Source organism: Trichomycterus rosablanca, chromosome 2 (genome assembly GCF_030014385.1).
Source record: "Trichomycterus rosablanca isolate fTriRos1 chromosome 2, fTriRos1.hap1, whole genome shotgun sequence".
Taxonomy (NCBI): domain Eukaryota; kingdom Metazoa; phylum Chordata; class Actinopteri; order Siluriformes; family Trichomycteridae; genus Trichomycterus; species Trichomycterus rosablanca.
The window spans coordinates 37867614-37887105 of record NC_085989.1 but is presented as its reverse complement, the minus strand read 5'-3'; the positions used below and the strand labels follow the sequence as shown (position 1 = coordinate 37887105).

General features: G+C 40.4%; 1 protein-coding gene across 1 annotated transcript in view; it reads left to right on the top strand.

Moving 5' to 3' along the window:
• icam5 (intercellular adhesion molecule 5) overlaps window positions 1–18397 on the top strand; it is a 57022-nt gene extending 38625 nt beyond the window's left edge. Inside the window, exons 12-15 of the mRNA XM_062986296.1 lie at window positions 5524–5775; window positions 7537–7872; window positions 7973–8221; window positions 16424–18397. Of these exons, the coding sequence (XP_062842366.1) occupies window positions 5524–5775; window positions 7537–7872; window positions 7973–8221; window positions 16424–16527 (941 nt within the window). The 3' untranslated portion in view covers window positions 16528–18397. The remainder of the gene's footprint in view (window positions 1–5523; window positions 5776–7536; window positions 7873–7972; window positions 8222–16423) is intronic.
• Window positions 18398–19492: the final 1095 nt, after the last annotated feature.

Genomic DNA, 19492 nt, shown 5'->3' with positions numbered 1-19492 from the left:
ATTTTAAAACAAACCCAACATTATATACTGTAACTAAATGAAAAATACAAATAAATATCCTCACATAAATAAATTTGGCTGGAAAATCTCCTACCTGGCAACTTTGTGGAGTGCCGTCAACCAGGCGAGGTGAATAGCGCCAGTGCCCTCTGCTGTTTAAAGTGAATATCAATTCATCTTAAATGAACAACCGATTCGAATCGTGGCACATGTGCACCGATTTTTTAACTGTCTTGTGGTGTCATTAAGTCCCTAGCTGCCATCAGGGCAACCTCTTTTCCTGGGAAGTCCATGATTATTTTAGCAAGACGATGCCATGCCTTATTCTGTATGCACTACAGTCATAGACTCAGAGTGCGTGTGCTTGACTGGCCTGTTTTTAGTCCAGATCTGTGTCATGAAATGTATGGTGCAGCATAAAGAGGAGAATCAGATAGCGGTGACGAGTCTTAAGCAGCTGAAGTCTTGTATCAATCAAGAATGGAGAACATTTCCACTTGCAAAACTGCAACAATTAGCGTCCTCAGTTTCCAAACCATTAAAAAGTCTCATTAATAAGAAAGCTGATGGAACACAGGGGTGAACAAATTTGTGTCCCAACATTTTTTGAAGTGTGTTGCAGGTATCAAATTCTAAATGTCATTTAAAATAAATAATACAGTGAAAAAATTGGAAATCTTTTCTATCCATGTTCATCTATTAAATAGAAATAATCTTAATATTCTTATTTTTATTGAAGTTTACAAAACGTGTCAGCTTTTTTTGGAAATGGGGTTTGTAGTACAGAGCAGTGAGTTGAGCGATTAACCAAAAACTTCACTGCATTAAACATGAACACACAAATTGGAGACATTAAGGTTGTTGATATATTTTGCTGGTGTTAACCGAAGCACTTTTAGCATAGCTGTTGTGTTTCATTAGGACCACCTGTCTAATGTGCTGTCAAAACAACTTTGACCTGCAGATACATCCTGGTCATCTTTTTAACAGGTAAACAATGAACAAGTGTTGTAAAATAGGCATTGACATACATTTAAGAGGTAGTCCTAATGTTTTGGCTCATCGGTGTAGGTTAAAAACAAAAAGAATTATAGTGAAGTTGTTTGTACAAGTGGGGTGTAATAATAAATCAGAGTTACAAATGTGTACAAAGTATATTATCACATGGTCAGGTGTCATTGTTACTGTATCAAGTAAGATTAGACAGTACAATCTTTTTGACTTCTCTGTGCTCATATACAAAGTGCTAGTTTTACTGCACCCATTTAGTAGAGCCACAGCCATTACAATTATAAAGCTGATTGTGAATTTTCTATCAGATCACTAAATTATAATTGTCATTTTGTATTTTTGTATTTTTAAGCATTTCTTAGTTTACTCTGGGTTAGAGCCTCAGCTAAATGCTGTAAATGTGAGGTTTAGGTTCTATGCTTATCTATACATACCCAAGTCCAAGAAATTGCACATCTGAGTGGGCATCATCTAGACATCTATACGTTTTATTTTTCTGAGACATTTTCTCAACATCAACAAATGAATTGGTGTCCTCAGTTCCCAAATAATTACATAACATTGTTATACAACTTTTTGGAACATACTGCAGTCATCAATTTTAAATGAGAATATATATTTACAAATAACAATAAAGTGTATTATTTTGTTTTTGTACTATTTCTAATGACTACAAGTCAAAAAGGCTTTACAAACTATTGCTGTCAGTTTTTAATACATTAAGGTCACATCTGTCTGGAAACTGTGTTGTGTTTGGAACTGTAGTCTCTTTGCCATGGTCAGGTAAAAAACCCAACATGTCACCTTAAACCTTTAATGGTCTGTTAAACCATTTGGTTGAGCTCACTATGAGTCTAAATACTTGAGTAAAAATAAACTGTATGTAAATAATCTTGTTTGGGCTGTATCTTCTACTTTGTTGGCAGCTGAAAAACCATCCATGAAAGTTGCCTCATTTTTGTGATCATCTCAACTCTTAAACACTGCCATCAAGAAAAAAGCATATCAAGCATAGAGGTGGTAGTATTACCAGATTCATTTTATGAACAATGGTTTGGGGTTACTTGACCATAAGATTGCAAGACATCTTGATCTAAAATGTGCATTACTATGGAGTACGCTTTGTGACTGTAACAGCCTCCACTCCTCTGGGAAAGCTTTCCACAGGTCTTCAGAGTGGGGCTTTGAAATTTTTAAGAGAACAGTGATTTCAAATGTGGTTAATGAAATTGAAACTCACACAGTCCTGCTGAAAAGCATAAGCAATTTATTATATGTTTATTTTTACACGTTAGCTGTGAGTGTGGCTAAAATCCCCTAAACTCACTTACAAAGAAAGGTTTCCACATACTATTGGCCAAACGTGTATTAGGTGTACAGTATTTATATTTTTGACCCAGCAGATTTTGCCATAATTCTAGAAAAGCCATAATAACTAAATGAAAGAACTGTGTTAGTTCTTCAGTCACAAATCTGTGGGATCCAAATACTGCCATGACGTAGATCATATAGCCAAACATATGTGGACACCTGATTTAATTATTAAGTTCAGGTGTTTCAGCCTCTCCACTGCTACAAGTTCTATAAAAACAACTTATAAAAAATTAAACACTTTGTGGTGACAGTTTGGATAAAGCCATTTCTAGTTCTATCATGACTGCCCTTGTGAGCAAATCAGGGTCCATACATTCATGGTTTGATAAGTTTGATAAAAATGGCACTTCACATTTTTTTTGGGATGAATTGGAATGATAATTGTGAGCCAGGCCTTCTGTGTCCTAAGAAATGCTCCTTCAACAAAATGGGCACAAATTCACCACAGACACACCTTAAAATCCTGTAGAAAGCTTTTTCTGAAGGCATGTTATTGGCTATGGTTATAGAGTAAGAGTTCCAGCCTGCTTATGGTCAGGTGTCCACATACAGTTGATCACATGTCTCTTCCAAGCTCATGTGAACTGTTGACTTAAGTGAATAATGGTTGATGGCAGCACTGTTGCCTCACAGCAAGTGGAGCGATCCGGGTCATTTCTGTGAGGAGTTTGCATGATCCTACAACACTTCAAAGACGTTTTGGCACCAAAGACACCAAGCAATGAAGTGTTTCAGGTGTTACAGTGGCTTGCAAAAGTATTCATACCCCTTGAACTTTTCCATATTTTGTCACATTACAACCACAAACATAAATATATTTCACTGGAATTTAATGTGAAAGACCAACACAAAGTGGTATACAATTGTGAAGTGGAACGAAAGTTATACATGATTCAAAACATTTTTTACAAATAAAAAACTGAAAAGTGCGGTGTGCAAAAGTATCCAGCCCCCCTGAGTCAATACTTTGTGGAACCACCTTTTGCTGCAATTACAGCTGCAAGTCTTTTAGGGTATGTCTCCACCAGCTTTGCACATCTAGTGACTGACATTTTTGCCCATTCTTCTTTGCAAAACAGCTCAAGCTCAGTCAGATTAGATGGAGAGCGTTTGTGAACAGCAGTTTTCAGATCTTGCCACAAATTCTCGATTGGGTTTAGGTCTGGACTTTGACTGGGCCATTCTAACACATGAATATGTTTTGTTTTAAACCATTCCATTGTAGCCCTGGCTTTATGTTTAGGGTCGTTGTCCTGCTGGAAGGTGAACCTCCGCCCCAGTCTCAAGTCTTTTGCACACTCCAACAGGTTTTCTTCCAAGATTGCCCTGTATTTGGCTCCATCCATCTTCCCATCAACTTTGACCAACTTCCCTGTCCCTGCTGAAGAGAAGCAGCCCCAGAGCATGATGCTACCACCACCATATTTGACAGTGGGGATGGTGTGTTCAGAGTGATGTGCAGTGTTAATTCTCCGCCTCACATAGCGTTTTGCATTTAGGCCAAAAAGTTCAATTTTGGTCTCATCTGACCAAAGCACCTTGTTCCACATGTTTTCTGTGTCCCCAACATGGCTTCTGGCAAACTGCAAACGGGACTTTTTATGGTTTTCTTTTAACAAAGGCTTTCTTCTTGCCACTCTTCCATAAAGACCACATTTGTGCAGTGCACGACTAATAGTTGTCCTGTGGACAGATTCCCCCACCTGAGCTGTGGATCTCTGCATTTCGTCGAGAGTCACCATGGGCCTCTTGGCTGCATCTCTGATCAGTGCTCTCCTTGTTCGGCCTGTAAGTTTAGGTGGACGGCCTTGTCTTGGTAGGTTTACAGTTGTGCCATATTCTTTCCATTTCCGGATAATGGATTGAACAGTGCTCCGTGAGATGTTCAAAGCTTGGGAAATCTTTTTATAGTTTAAGCCTGCTTTAAACTTCTTCACAACCTTATTCCTGACCTGTCTGGTGTGTTCTTTGGACTTCATAATGATGTTTACTCCCCAATATTCTCTTAACCAACCTCTGAGGCCGTCACGGAGCAGCTGTATTTGTACTGAGATTAGATTACACACAGGTGGACTCTTTTTAGTCATTAGCAGTCATCAGGCAACTTCTGAATGCAATTGGTTGCACTCAGAGAAAAGGGGGCTGGATACTTTTGCACACCGCACTTTTCAGTTTTTAATTTGTAAAAATTTTTTTGAATCATGTATAATTTTCCTTCCACTTCACAATTGTATACCACTTTGTGTTGGTCTTTCACATTAAATTCCAGTGAAATATATTTATGTTTGTGGTTGTAATGTGACAAAATATGGAAAAGTTCAAGGGGTATGAATACTTTTGCAAGCCACTGTATTTTGTCCCATTCTTCCTGCTGTAGAGGGAGAGATATGCAAATCCCTTCCAATTTTCTTACATATTTGTTGACAAACTAAAGATCCTCTGCCCATCTCAAAAAATAATTTGCTTTTTGTGGATACTGCTTCCTTTTTTTTACGAAATAATAATTACAATCATATGTTGACATCACCTGTATGAAATCTCATCATTTAGTTTTTTTTACCTTATTATTAGCTCTAAAAGGCTCCTGTCCCAACTTTTTGGAATGTTTTGTGCAGGAATGGAGGTATATTAACAAATAAAATGACGTTGAACAGACAGAACATGAAATATTTTGGGTTCATTCGATCTGCAGTGACATAAAAGTCAAAGTAAATGTCAGAAACACTGGTTTTTCCATTGCATTTTGCATACTGTCCCAACTTTTTCTGATCTGTGGGTGCATTATTACTTTTATTATTAGTATTGCCATGAAAGCTCATTGTGCCTAGGTGGTCTATCACGCTAGCTTACCACCTCTGAGATCAGGGTTCGAATTTCAGCAATGCTATCAACCAGGTAAGTGCCTACATGTACATGATTGGCTGACTTGCCGTAACCCTGACTTGGATAATGTGGTTGATTAAAATGAAAAATGAAAGCTCATAAAAACTTTACCACTTAAACCATTGGTGAAATTGCTGCTGTTTTGTATTTTTCTGTTGAATTTAATACAGTATTGTTTATTACAAAGCTTTTGATCAGCATTACAAGTTAAGTTTGTTTAATATTTTGTATTTCATCTGATTCTCTTTTTATTAGGCAGGTGTCCGCTTGAGCTCAGACCTCCTGAAGTGGTGGTGGAGTATGGATCTTCATTTTCGGCAGACTGTTTCACTACCAGCGGTGAGGGAATAGGTTGGACAGTGTCTCAGGGAGCAGTGGAAATAATGGATAGTGTCCAGTCCGTTACTTGGACAGTGAAGAGCCTCGTGCAGTGGGACATAAAGCCATTTTGCTTTACTTCTGTGATGGAAAGGTTGTGCTCGCTCAGCCTCCCAGTCACTGTTTACAGTAAGTTGTTCTTTATTAGTAGTTTATATGGCTTGATTAGGTAATGACCGTCCAGACACAAATTGCCTAGTATTATTGTGCACTGCCAGTGTGTTGTAAGCCATTTTTTCTGTTTGTAATTGTAAGTTTACTTCTGGATTCAAAGCTAGGCTTACCTGCATGATATGCCTATAAAAAAATTCTGCTTTTAATTTTTTAAGCTTTCCATTGTCTGGCCCTGGCTTATGTTTGAGAGTTCTTACACCCTTATTTTCCCTCTTGCTCCCTTGTTTTCTGGTGGCAGGTTCGTCTCTACGCCTCTCACTAAACTGTCCTCATTTCTTACAGTGCTATAGCTCCTGAGCTCTTAAACAATTATTAATTGTTAGATGATTTTAACATGCAAATCAGAAATAGGTCAGTGTGTTAATAGACCTACACTAAAACCGCACATTTCTGTCCATCCATTAAAAAGCACATGGCAGCATCCAAGCTCTAAACTAGAAATCACATTTTTTGTGTGTTTTTTGTGACAGAGCTTCTGGAGTTTTGTTGGTTATGGAGTACTAGTGCTGGCCGGTAGCACAGCATAGTTAAAAAAAACAGCTTTAGTAGGCAGCAAATCATATAATAATGCTGTTAACAAGTTAACCAGGCAGTGTTAGAAAATGAGAGAGGCTTCTGTGATATGTTGAACAAAATAAACAAAAGCAGATGGTGGATGAAGGAGGAAGACCAAATATTCACCGGAACATGGAGGATGAAGAGTGGGAGACCAAATATGCACCAGAAGAACCTGCCAAAGAAAGGAGGCATGTCGGCAGTTTAGAACAGACTATAACCCTATACACTGCACGGTTTGTCGAGCCACAGCTGTTGCAAACAACAGCATTATGAACGCAGTAACAATCCACATACGCAAGGACACGACTCCTCTATAGACAGTCGAAAAGAAGCGTTCAGAGCAATAATTAAAACAGTGGATTCCAGGTATGTCTCACGGGGTGAAAATATTTCAGGCTAGTTTCTAAATCAAGGTTATAAGTGAACTGGAAACATAGATATTTAAAGTCATTCATTTTTCTACAACAGACCTTTGGTCAAGTTGTTCAGTGGAGTTTGAAGGGTAATTGTACAATATTTAATTACTTATGACAGTAGAATAAGCCACAGACATATAAAAAGTCATATCGTGAAATACTGAGAAACTGCCAGAATCTTAAAAAATACAGTGAATCAAATTTTTTGTCATATCGCCCAGCCGTATGGAGTACTATATCAGAATATCACAAATCCATGAAGAGAAAGGCTATAAAATCTCAGCACCACACTAAGATGAAAGTGCCAGTTCTTTGTCAAGGTTATAATGATTCAGTTAATGTCAGTAGGCCAAGAAACTGACTTTTTTTGGTAGCCATAAGCAATTACAAAAAACCCAAAATAAATAATCAGGCAAAATAAGAATATATCAGATGAAGCTACAAATACAGAAGGATATAAAAAAAAAAAAGATAATCGGTAAGGCCAGAAGTATATGGATGCCTGACCATGAGCTTGTTAGACACCCCAATCCAAAAATATAGTCATTAGTATGGAGTTTGCGGATATAAAGGCCTCCACTCATCTATAATTTGTTGTCATTTGATTAAAATACTATTTGTAAGGTCAGGAACTGGCACTGGCATTGTTTTGTCATGCAAGCAATAGGTTCCCTGCAGGTAATTGTACTTCTCTTAAACAAAAGCATGTCTATGCACATCTGAAGGTTTTATTTCCCAACAGAAACTCCAGACAAGGTGTCCATCAGCACCGTGAGTCACATAGGGCCGATGACTGAAAGCTTGCAGTACGAGCTCCAGTGTGACGTTCAGAATGTGGCTCCTGTTCACCTCCTCACCGTGAACTGGTACAAAGGTCATCATCTAGTGGCAAAAACCTCCTTCTCTGATTCCACCAAGACCCCAGTGAACCAATCTACGATATTCCACATCACTGTGAACAGAGTCGACGACGGAGCTCAGTACAGGTGTGAAGCTGAGCTGCAAGTGAGCAGGAATAGACCTGGAGCTCAGCCTACTTTCAAAGTGTCATCGCAGGTTCTTGGACTTACTGTACATTGTACGTTTTTGAACTAAACACCTACTAAAGGATTATTTAAATGATAATGGTATGTTTTGGTGTTGTGTGCATGTTATAAAGCATTCTCTGTTTACCCCAGACAGTCCACTGGTTTCCAATCTTGTCGAGGTTGTTAATGAGACGGCTGAAGACGACACATTGAACTGCACGGTTATTGCGAATCCTCCTCCATGGTATGTGTGGCGCTCGACCAATCTGGAGAAGGAAATAAACGCGGGATTACCTGTCCTCGTCGTATCGTCTCTGAGTTCAGGGAACTACACTTGCACGGCCACAAACAGGCTCGGCAGTGTCAGCAAGCTCTTCATTGTTCAAACCAAACCTAAAGGTAAGTACTTTTGATTTGAGGCTTATATGTTAGTTTGTCAAACCCAATTTCCCAACTTTTTTCAATTTGTTCCCAATTTAGTCATATCCAGGTCCCAAATGCTTTTCTATTTCTTTCTTTACTGCTGCTGACCTCCACTCCTAAGGACGGCCATAACTAACACATGTCCCCTCCGACAAGTGTGCAGTAGCCAGCGGCTTTTTTTCACCTGAATGGTGAGAGTCATGCTCCGATCTCCATTCCCACCCCTTCACCACCCAACCACTGCTGGCTGAACAATGCAGGTTCCGTCAATCAGCCAGCAGAGGTCATAATTACAACAGCCATGAGGAATCCCCTCCAGCATTCCCACCCTCAGACGAGTCAATCATTGTCCGTATAGGCGAACACCCTGCCAGTAGCAGAGCTGAGACTCAAACCTGTGATCTTGAGATTCCAGCTCTGGTTTGCTAGCATGTTTTACCACTGCGCCATACTTACCGAATTTTTACAGAATCATATGAAGGATCATTCTATGCATTCTGTATTTTCTGTTCTTTATTGTTATTCACAACTACACTACAAAATGCCCAGGCGGCACAGCGGGATATTCCGCCAGCACACCAGCGCTGAGATTCTGAACCTCCCGGTTCGAATCTCAGCTCTGCTACCGGTTGGCTGGGTGCCATCTAGCGGGCACAATTGGCAGTGCTTGCAGCAGACAAAATTGGCCATCGAGTTTGCTGGGTGGGACCGGACTAATAAAGTGGATGGAGGCTTTATACGCTGGTTATCACCCTGGTTAGCAGACCGAGGTGCCTGTGCAGAAGTGCAGGATCTTCAAAGAGAAAGAAGGGGTTGAGGGACTGCATACATGACGGAGGGAGCGTAGGGCAGGCAAATATACCCTTCTCAGAAGACGCTAAATCAGGAGATAAAGGGTGTAAGGCATAAATCAATAGAAAGCACCATATAAAAGGCACATCCTATTTAGATAGATAGATAGATAGATAGATAGATAGATAGATAGATAGATAGATAGATAGATAGATAGATAGATAGATAGAGTGTATCACAAAAGTGAGTACACCCCTCACATTTCTGCAGATATTTAAGTATATCTTTTCATGGGACAACACTGACAAAATGACACTTTGACACAATGAAAAGTAGTCTGTGTGCAGCTTATATAACAGTGTAAATTTATTCTTCCCTCAAAATAACTCAATATACAGCCATTAATGTCTAAACCACCGGCAACAAAAGTGAGTACACCCCTTAGTGAAAGTTCCTGAAGTGTCAATATTTTGTGTGGCCACCATTATTTCCCAGAACTGCCTTAACTCTCCTGGGCATGGAGTTTACCAGAGCTTCACAGGTTGCCACTGGAATGCTTTTCCACTCCTCCATGACGTCATCACGGAGCTGGCGGATATTCGAGACTTTGCGCTCCTCCACCTTCCGCTTGAGGATGCCCCAAAGATGTTCTATTGGGTTTAGGTCTGGAGACATGCTTGGCCAGTCCATCACCTTTACCCTCAGCCTCTTCAATAAAGCAGTGGTCGTCTTAGAGGTGTGTTTGGGGTCATTATCATGCTGGAACACTGCCCTGCGACCCAGTTTCCGGAGGGAGGGGATCATGCTCTGCTTCAGTATTTCACAGTACATATTGGAGTTCATGTGTCCCTCAATGAAATGTAACTCCCCAACACCTGCTGCACTCATGCAGCCCCAGACCATGGCATTCCCACCACCATGCTTGACTGTAGGCATGACACACTTATCTTTGTACTCCTCACCTGATTGCCGCCACACATGCTTGAGACCATCTGAACCAAACAAATTAATCTTGGTCTCATCAGACCATAGGACATGGTTCCAGTAATCCATGTCCTTTGTTGACATGTCTTCAGCAAACTGTTTGCGGGCTTTCTTGTGTAGAGACTTCAGAAGAGGCTTCCTTCTGGGGTGACAGCCATGCAGACCAATTTGATGTAGTGTGCGGCGTATGGTCTGAGCACTGACAGGCTGACCCCCCACCTTTTCAATCTCTGCAGCAATGCTGACAGCACTCCTGCGCCTATCTTTCAAAGACAGCAGTTGGATGTGACGCTGAGCACGTGCACTCAGCTTCTTTGGACGACCAACGCGAGGTCTGTTCTGAGTGGACCCTGCTCTTTTAAAACGCTGGATGATCTTGGCCACTGTGCTGCAGCTCAGTTTCAGGGTGTTGGCAATCTTCTTGTAGCCTTGGCCATCTTCATGTAGCACAACAATTCGTCTTTTAAGATCCTCAGAGAGTTCTTTGCCATGAGGTGCCATGTTGGAACTTTCAGTGACCAGTATGAGAGAGTGTGAGAGCTGTACTACTAAATTGAACACACCTGCTCCCTATGCACACCTGAGACCTAGTAACACTAACAAATCACATGACATTTTGGAGGGAAAATGACAAGCAGTGCTCAATTTGGACATTTAGGGGTGTAGTCTCTTAGGGGTGTACTCACTTTTGTTGCCGGTGGTTTAGACATTAATGGCTGTATTTTGAGTTATTTTGAGGGAAGAATAAATTTACACTGTTATATAAGCTGCACACAGACTACTTTTCATTGTGTCAAAGTGTCATTTTGTCAGTGTTGTCCCATGAAAAGATATACTTAAATATCTGCAGAAATGTGAGGGGTGTACTCAGTTTTGTGATACACTGTAGATAGATAGATAGATAGATAGATAGATAGATAGATAGATAGATAGATAGATAGATAGATAGATAGATAGATAGATAGATAGATAGATACTTCATTAATCCCGAAGGAAATTAAGACCTCAAGTTACATAAATCAAAAGTCAAAAGTAATAGTACACACTACAGAGATTCACATTATACAAACAAGTATCTGTATAATCACAACAACACTCAGACAACACACTACAACAACAGGACCTGAGGGTACATATGGAGGTGTTATTTTGGTTAACATTGTAAGGCTGCTATAGATTAGGGCTGGTTATCGCCACTAATTTCCTGGATCGATTCGATTCCGATTCACAAGGTCCCGATTCGATTCGATCTTCGATTTTCGATTCGATTTTCGATTCAACACAGTTAGGCATATTTGAGTTACATTAACAGGTTTTGTTTAAATATGTACAGATGTACAGAGAACGAATGTGATAATTGTACAAAGAACACTCATTATTAAAAATATTTGTTTTTACATAAATAAGTAATCCACAACAAAAAACAGTAACATTAATTTTTTTTATTAATATTATTTTATATGTCTGACACACTACAATAGTGTATGTGTAATGTAAACATACACCTGGCTGTTGCACAGCTTATGCCAAGTTCACACTACACAACCTTCTGATTTGCCGGGTCGCTGTACAGTTCACACTGCATGACTGATGGGCATACCTGTCAAGTTTTGGATTTAAAAATAAGGGAAATTTTCCGCCACAAGAAATCTAAAATAACCACCTGTGAACCACTTACAAACTGCAATTAGATGATCAGAATCTGATAGGCCTACCTTTGTTGACACTGAAATGCTGTGGACATTCCTACATATGTAATTCTTATAATACAGCCTAAATGAAAACACAGTTACAAACCTTACAGAATGCATAACTCTGCCCCATCCTGCTCCTCTTTAGAAAGGTAAATTCGATGTCCCATTTCTCTAGATATTTACATGCAGTCTTTACTTTTTTGGCAGGAATGCCCTCTCCCTGCCCTCTCCCTCCTTGCATCCATCCATCTCTCCCTGTTCCAGGTTTGTTCCCGCTGTCCGCACTAACCTCGTGAGAACTGCCACTTGCAGCAGCCTGGGTGGCAGTTCTCACGAGGTTAGTGACATTTCAGTTTGGAGAGGCACAGGAATGTTTTTTAAAATTATAATTAGTGATGGGAATTCCGGCTCTTTTTAGAGAGCCGGTTCTTTTGGCTCGGCTCACTGAAAAGAGCCGGCTCTTTCGGCTCCCAAGTGGCTCCTTAGATTTTTTTGTTCCTTAAATTAAATTATTACCAAATTACATTGTCAAACCTTATCAAGTTTTCTCTCTCTCTCTCTCTCTCTCTCTCTCTCGCTCTCTCTCTCTCTCTCTCCTCTGTTCGTGTGCACACCGCTACGCATCTTGACCAATCATGTGCGGCTTTAACAGAAAAAAAACCCGGAAAAAAAAAACGAATCGTATCCCGTCGTTCACTTTAAAGAGCCGACTCTTAGAGCCGGATCGTTCGCGACCGACCCTTCACTAATTATAATATAATACGGGAAATGTACGGGAAAATACTAATACGGGAGGACGGCGGGAAAGAGGGGTAAAATACGGTAGTTTCCCGGCCAAAACGGGAGACTTGACAGCAGCCCCGGTTCTGGACTGCTTTGCTTGGGGGGGCAGTAAAACCTAATGAGGGGGCATGTTGATAGTCATGTTTTTGAAGCCAGAAATATATTCAAGGCTTGATTTGTGCATGAATGATGACAGCCAAGCTATTGATACTGGCTTAAAGTGATGTATGAGGTAAAGAAATAAAAATGCATGTTTTCGAACTTAAACTTAAAACCCAATGATTAAAAAATACATGTTGATTATGTAAATGGAGAAAAAAGATTATCTAATTGTATTTCATTTTAATACGCCCCTTAATTAAATTGCCATTAGTTCATTAGCCTAACCGCTAACGGCTAATAAAATAATTTAAGCAACACCTATGTAAGAGGTAAGTAACATTAAAGCAACGAAAAACCACAGTTAAGCAAATATTACCATGTGGAAGTCAGTTTAAACTCAGAAGAGTGTTTACCAGTATACCTGCCTCTCGCTCACACTAACAGAACATATACTGCCGAACTGAACTGTTTGGGGCAGTCTGCCGATTTTTATATGACTCAAAGAGCCAATCAGGAATAAGCAAGGAAATATCTTCACACTGTAAAACAAAATGCATTTTTGTGATTGGTTCAGAGATAATTTTAAAAATAGCCGTTGCTTGCATTGTGCTTGGGGGGGCAAAGACACAATTTGGGGGGGGGGGGGGGGGGGGGGGCAATGCCCCCCTCAGCCCCCCCCTAGCGCCGGCCCTGCTTGACAGGTATGCTGATGGGTGATGAGGGGGTTTCACATCTACACCATCTATCACCAGGAGGAATCTCAGATGAGTCTGTCTGGTCTCCCAAACCACGTTTTGTCACAAAAACACACGTGAGAAGTGACGAGGGGTTTAATGAAACCACGTCCTAAAATACACTCCAACAAGTAGCGAGCGATCAAAGTTTGTGCGCTGATGAGCAGCGTAATATCAAAGAGAAAAAAATAAAGGAATCTGAGTGGATTTGGCAACACGACTAATGCCAAGTTCACACTACACGACTTTCCCAGTCGTCAGGTCGCTGTACAGTTCACACTACACGACTGAATCTCTTGCACTCGGGAGTCTTTCAGTCAGTGTATATTTCACACTACACGACTGATCGGCGATCGGGGGTTTCACACTACACGATTCATCACCAACTGGAATCGCAGGTGAACTTCTCTACGTTTAGTCACGAGAACAAACGCGAGAAGTGACCAATGGTTTAATGATACCACGTCCAAAAATGCACGTCAACAAGTAGCGAGTGATCAAAGTTTGTGAGCTGATGTGCAGCGTAAAATCAAAGAGGAAAATAAATGAATCTGAGTGGATTTGGCAACACAAACAGTATAGATGGTTCTGTAGTAAGTTGGAGGTTAAGTAATAATTTTGTAATGCAGCGTGGGTGTTATGTTTTGTAGAGGATCAAATCAGAAATACTGTAAAACGTGTGTGTGCCGGTGTATCCTGATATAAACTATATCCTCTCCTGCATTTCCCCTCACGCTGTATCCTGCGTTCTCATTGGCTGTTCGACATGTCACTCATTTCCAGTCGTACATCTGAGATCAGATATCTGGCTTGCTAGAAAACTCGATCCAGTCGCCGAGCGCTCGGCGAGCCGGTCGGGTCGAGTTGTTGGATAGTTCACACTTAGCGACTGAGAGCCGAGTTTTGATCGCCGAGCGAACGCTGAGTTGCTCCCGACCCGGAAAATCAATCGCCGACCAGTCGCCGAGCGAAATCTGGCCAAAAATCGTGTAGTGTGAACTAGGCAGCTGTTTCACATTGATTAAGAGCCGAGTTGCTCCCGAGCCGGCAAATCTAGCGCAGACCAGTCGCCGAAAATCAGGGCAGAAATCATGTAGTGGGAACCAGGCATAACTTGAGCTTCTGCCATGCTGAACTGATGTGCAGGTCAGATCTCGTTGCACGAAAAAACAGCGGCTGGTCACGCGAGATTAAAGAAGGTAACAGATTTCCGTGTACACCGTAAAAAGGGGCTCATTTAAAAGATCGATCTCGCGTTTATATGAATCGATATCGGATCATTCAAATAAAGATCGATTCGAATCGAAAAATCGATTTTATAAACCCACTCCTAGTATAGATTATAAATTAAAAGTTAGAACTGTGAAATATAACTTATAACCTAAATTATAAAGTGAACCACAGTGCAAATATAAGAAAATGTGCAGATTAATGTACAAAGGTGCGGATGTGCCTGTCTGCAGTGCCCACAAATGTGAACACACACTTTCATATTGTTTCATATTTCTTTCATATTGTCTTTTTGATTGTTCCTCATTCCTGTCCAGCTGTGAATTATAAAGCCCATACTCTTTCAGAAAATCAAGATTTTAAAGAATGCTTGTCAAAATTGTTCTTCATTTAGTCAATTCAGCATTCATGAGGTCAGGTTTTTTTGGAGAGGAAGACCTGTCTTTGCAATCAACACTTTACTTCATCCTTCATTCATTTTGTCCACTGGGGTTGAGGTTGAGGCGCTAGTGCACAGCTGTGCTGGAAAAGTTACCACAATCTTGGAAGCATATCGTTGGTTTTATATAATTTATCTACCTGTTAGCAATTTCAGGGACTAAAACACTTGAACTTAATCATTTGGAGGGTGTCCACATATTTAATACATATAATGTATTAGTCTAGCCACTAGGGCTGCCCCCTTTGTTTAAAGTACCTTTTGGTGGGTTTATGTTTAGGTTGAAAACCACTGCAGTAAAACACGGATGCTGCAGCTTGTGCATTACAAAAATCCAGCTTGTACATGTAACTCAAGCTAAAACACCCACATTGTCTGACTCACTGCTTGTTTTCCAAGTTTTTTCACTTGTGACTATGCTTCACTTATATTTTTAGCCTTGTATTGTAATCATGTGAATGTCAGCAGATAGCAGAATGTGGACGACAAAAAGACATTTCTGTTTTACACTGATCAGCCATAACATTAAAATCACCTCCTTCTTTCCACATTTACTGTCTATTTTATCAGCTCCACTTGCCATATAGAAGCACTTTGTAGTTCTACAATTACTGACTGTAGTCCATCTGTTTCTCCGCATGCTTTTTTTAACCTGCTTTCACTCTGTTCTTCAATGGTCAGGACCTCCACAGGACCACCACAGAGCAGGTATTATTTAGGTGGTGGATGATTCTCAGCACTGCAGCGACACTGACATGGTGGTGGTGTGTTAGTGTGTGTTGTGCTGGTATGAACGGATAAGACACAGCAATGCTGATGGAGTTTTTAAATACTGTGTCCACTCACTGTCCACTCTATTAAACACTTCTACCTAGTTGGTTCACCTTGTAGATGTAAAGTCAGAGACGATCGCTCATCTATTACTGCTGTTTGAGTTGGTCATTTTCTAGACCATCAGTGGTCACAGGACGCTGCCCACAGGGTACTGTTGGCTGGATGTTTTTGGTTAATGGACTATTCTCAGTCCAGCAGTGGCAGTGAGGTGTTTCAAAACTCCATCAGCATTGCTGTGTCTTATCCACTCATACCAGCACAACACACAAACACACCACCACCATGTCATTGTCACTGCAGTGCTGAAAATGATCCACCACCTAAATAATACCTGCTCTGTAGTGTTCCTCTGAGAGTCCTGACCATTGAAGAACAGCATGGAAGGGGGCTAACAAAGCATGCAGAGAAACAGATAGACTACAGTCAGTAATTGTAGAATTACAAAGTGCTCCTATCTGGTAAGTGGAGCTGATAAAATGGGAGTGTAGAAACAAGGAGGTGGTTTTAATGTTATTGTTCCTCCTGAGCTAAAACAATGTGGATAAAATACTGTTTCTAAATATTATTATCACTGTTTTTTTGATAGGTGGAAACCGCACCATTTTCTGGGCTGTCGTTGGACCGTTTGTTGGTTTGGCTCTGGTGATGATTGTTGGCTACGCATTCAGAAAGAGGACTGAAAAGAACTGAGCCATCATGAAGCCATGTCAGACATTTTTACAAAACTGTGAGTGTACATACAGGACGATCACCTGTTCTTAAAGAGATCAGCTATGTTTACTACTTCAGAGACAATCAACTGAATCAGGCCTTTGGGTTCAGCTCAAACCTCGTGATTTAATCACGCGTGAATTAGCACCACTGTTCCATGTATTTTTTTTTAATGTATCTAACCTTGGTACGTCAGTCTTTATCAGATCTGGAGCTCCATGTTTTCTACTGTGAATATATGAATGTGCCTTAGCAGGCCAGATAAACGGCAGCAGGTGACAATATTCTGTCTTGAATTCTTTATTTTATTTATCTCATATTGAAGTTGTTTTATTTATTAAACATACTTATTATCTGTGATGTCAAAGTCTGGTTGTAAACTGGTTTATTCAGTGGGCAGGGTCGGGTTGACTCAGTGGTTGATCTGTAGGTTGGGGGTTTGGTTCCCAGCTCTGTTCAGCTGCCACAGTTGGACCACTAAAAGAAACTTGACTTTTTTTATTTCATTATTTGTTTTATTTTATTTTCTTTAAACTGTAAGTTGTTTTGATTAAAAACTCCTGCCAAATGCTAAAAGTTGCCAAATTGTTCTTCAGCATAAACCTAGGAAAGAGTTTTTACATTTTATGTCAGGCTCAAGTATCTATTTTTATGTATAATTATATGAATATGTAACCCCTGTCTTTAATTATATCAAGTCTTTAACCTTCAAAGCTGCCTTTAAACTGAACCTTCTATGATTGTTTAAAGCAGTGGTCCCCAACCACCAGGCCGCGGACCGATACCGGTCCGTGGGTCATTTATTACCGGGCCGCACAGAAAGAATGAATAATTAGAGTTTTCACTGCTTCTATTTCAGGTGCTATTGTCACCCCTAGATGGAACCAGTGTCTCATTGCAGCGAAAAAAGCTCATTTTACATAGTTTGTGAGCAATATTATTAAATTCTCCCTTCCCTGCCGATCTGTGAAATTATATCTTATATGAAACCGGTCCATGGTGCAAAAAAGGTTGGGAAACGCTGCATTACTATAAGTAGTCCATCCTCAGTGAATCACTCCTGTCCTGTTTTTACAGTTGCATTTGTTAATTATTGTGAACTTTCTTTGTTTATATATATTTTTGTTTATGCATTTTTAGCGCATCCAATTGCCCGATTGCGTCATGCTTCCTCTCCACTAATGCTGACCCCACTCTGATTTGAGGAGAACGAAGCTAACCCACGTCCCCTCCGACACATGCATACGGGCAGCAGCCGTATGCATTTTGTCACCCACAATAGGCGAGTGCAATGCGAATCAGCCTTGTGTACAGAGAGACACACCCTGATCCCCACTCTTTCCCTGCCTCTGTGCAGGCGCCATCAATCAGCCAGCAGAGGTCGTAGTGCATCAGTTACAAGGAGTCTCTATCCGGCTTAATAACCCACCCCTATATGAACAACAGGCCAATCGTTGTTCATGTAGCCACTCAGCCCAGTTGGATGGCAGAGCTGAGATCGGATACGATATATTCTAAATCCCAGCGCTAGCGTGTGTTTTTACCACTGCGCCACCTGAGTGGCCATTGTGAACTTTCTAATAGATAATTTAATCGTTGGCACCCGGGTGATGCATTGTTAAATTGCGCTAGCTCACTACCACTGGGATTCAGAGTTCCACTCCCCAGTGGTGCTATTGGACAGTTGTGTGTGTACATACAGACATTAAAAATTTATTACTCATACAGTAAAGTGTCATGCTCTGTTAAAATGTACTCATTTGTTGTAGCTTAGTAACTTTTCGCATTTCTGAGCCTGTTCATAGTGCCTTACTTAGTGTAATTATTAATAAATGTAATAGTGGATGTATCTGGTTCATGAAGTGTAATGACTGGGTGAGTATGCAGGACACAAGTGTACAGATGTCCTGAATACAAATCAAGAAACACTAGACCAATAACAAAGACAAAATTTTATGCTGAGATACAATAACTGCTAATGCTACACACTTAGCAAATAATCCCTATGCTAAGCTAAGTGCTAAACTAGGAAAGACCATAGACATTTATGTTTATAGACTGCTAGAGCTATCCACTAATGCTAAACATTTAGGAACAAATAAACTACTCCCTACACTAAACTAACCACTAATGCTAATTATTAATGCTAAACATTGAGAACATTGGAACTAATCCCTAAGCTAAGCTAATCATCTCCTAGTAAAGAAAAGAGCTAACTGTGACTCAAGATTTTAAATCAAGATGTTAAAGAATGCCTATAAAAATGTGGCTTTATTTAGTTAAACCAGCATTTGTGAGGTCAGCTTTTGCTGGAATGGTTAAACTAGGAACAAACATGAGCTACCCTATGCTAATGCTGACAATCTAATCTAAACCTAACTAAACCACAGACTGTGAAAAACACAAGACTACAGAGGAACACTAGGAAACCACAAGAGAGACAAGGAACATGGGAGAAAGGAGCGCAAACTGAATAAAGTCAGAACACGAGGAATCATTAATACCAGAGAAGGGAACAGAACTGAGAGAGTGATATATACACAAACCAACCAGGGGAGAAATGTGGAACAGATGGTCATAATGGACCAAAGAATGAATCAGAGGAAAAGGGTGGTAGCGAGTGAGTGAGGGGTGAAAAAAACAGTCCATACACATGCCACAGGGAGGACTGGGACTGGAACATTAACCATGTTAGCAATACAGACAGGTCCACAGCCCTGAAAGTAGTTGAAGGACTAGCTAATGGCAACAAGCCTTCCTAAAACAAATCACTGCTTACTGTGAGAAACACAATTTTTGACTAGTACAGCCTAAACAAGCCTAAGCCATCTTCCTTGGTTAAACCACCTTTATCTTTCTTTTTTTCCTCTTTTTCTCCAATTTTCTCCCCTAATCTAGTCGTATCCAATTACTCTGATTGTGTTACACATCACCTCTACCAATA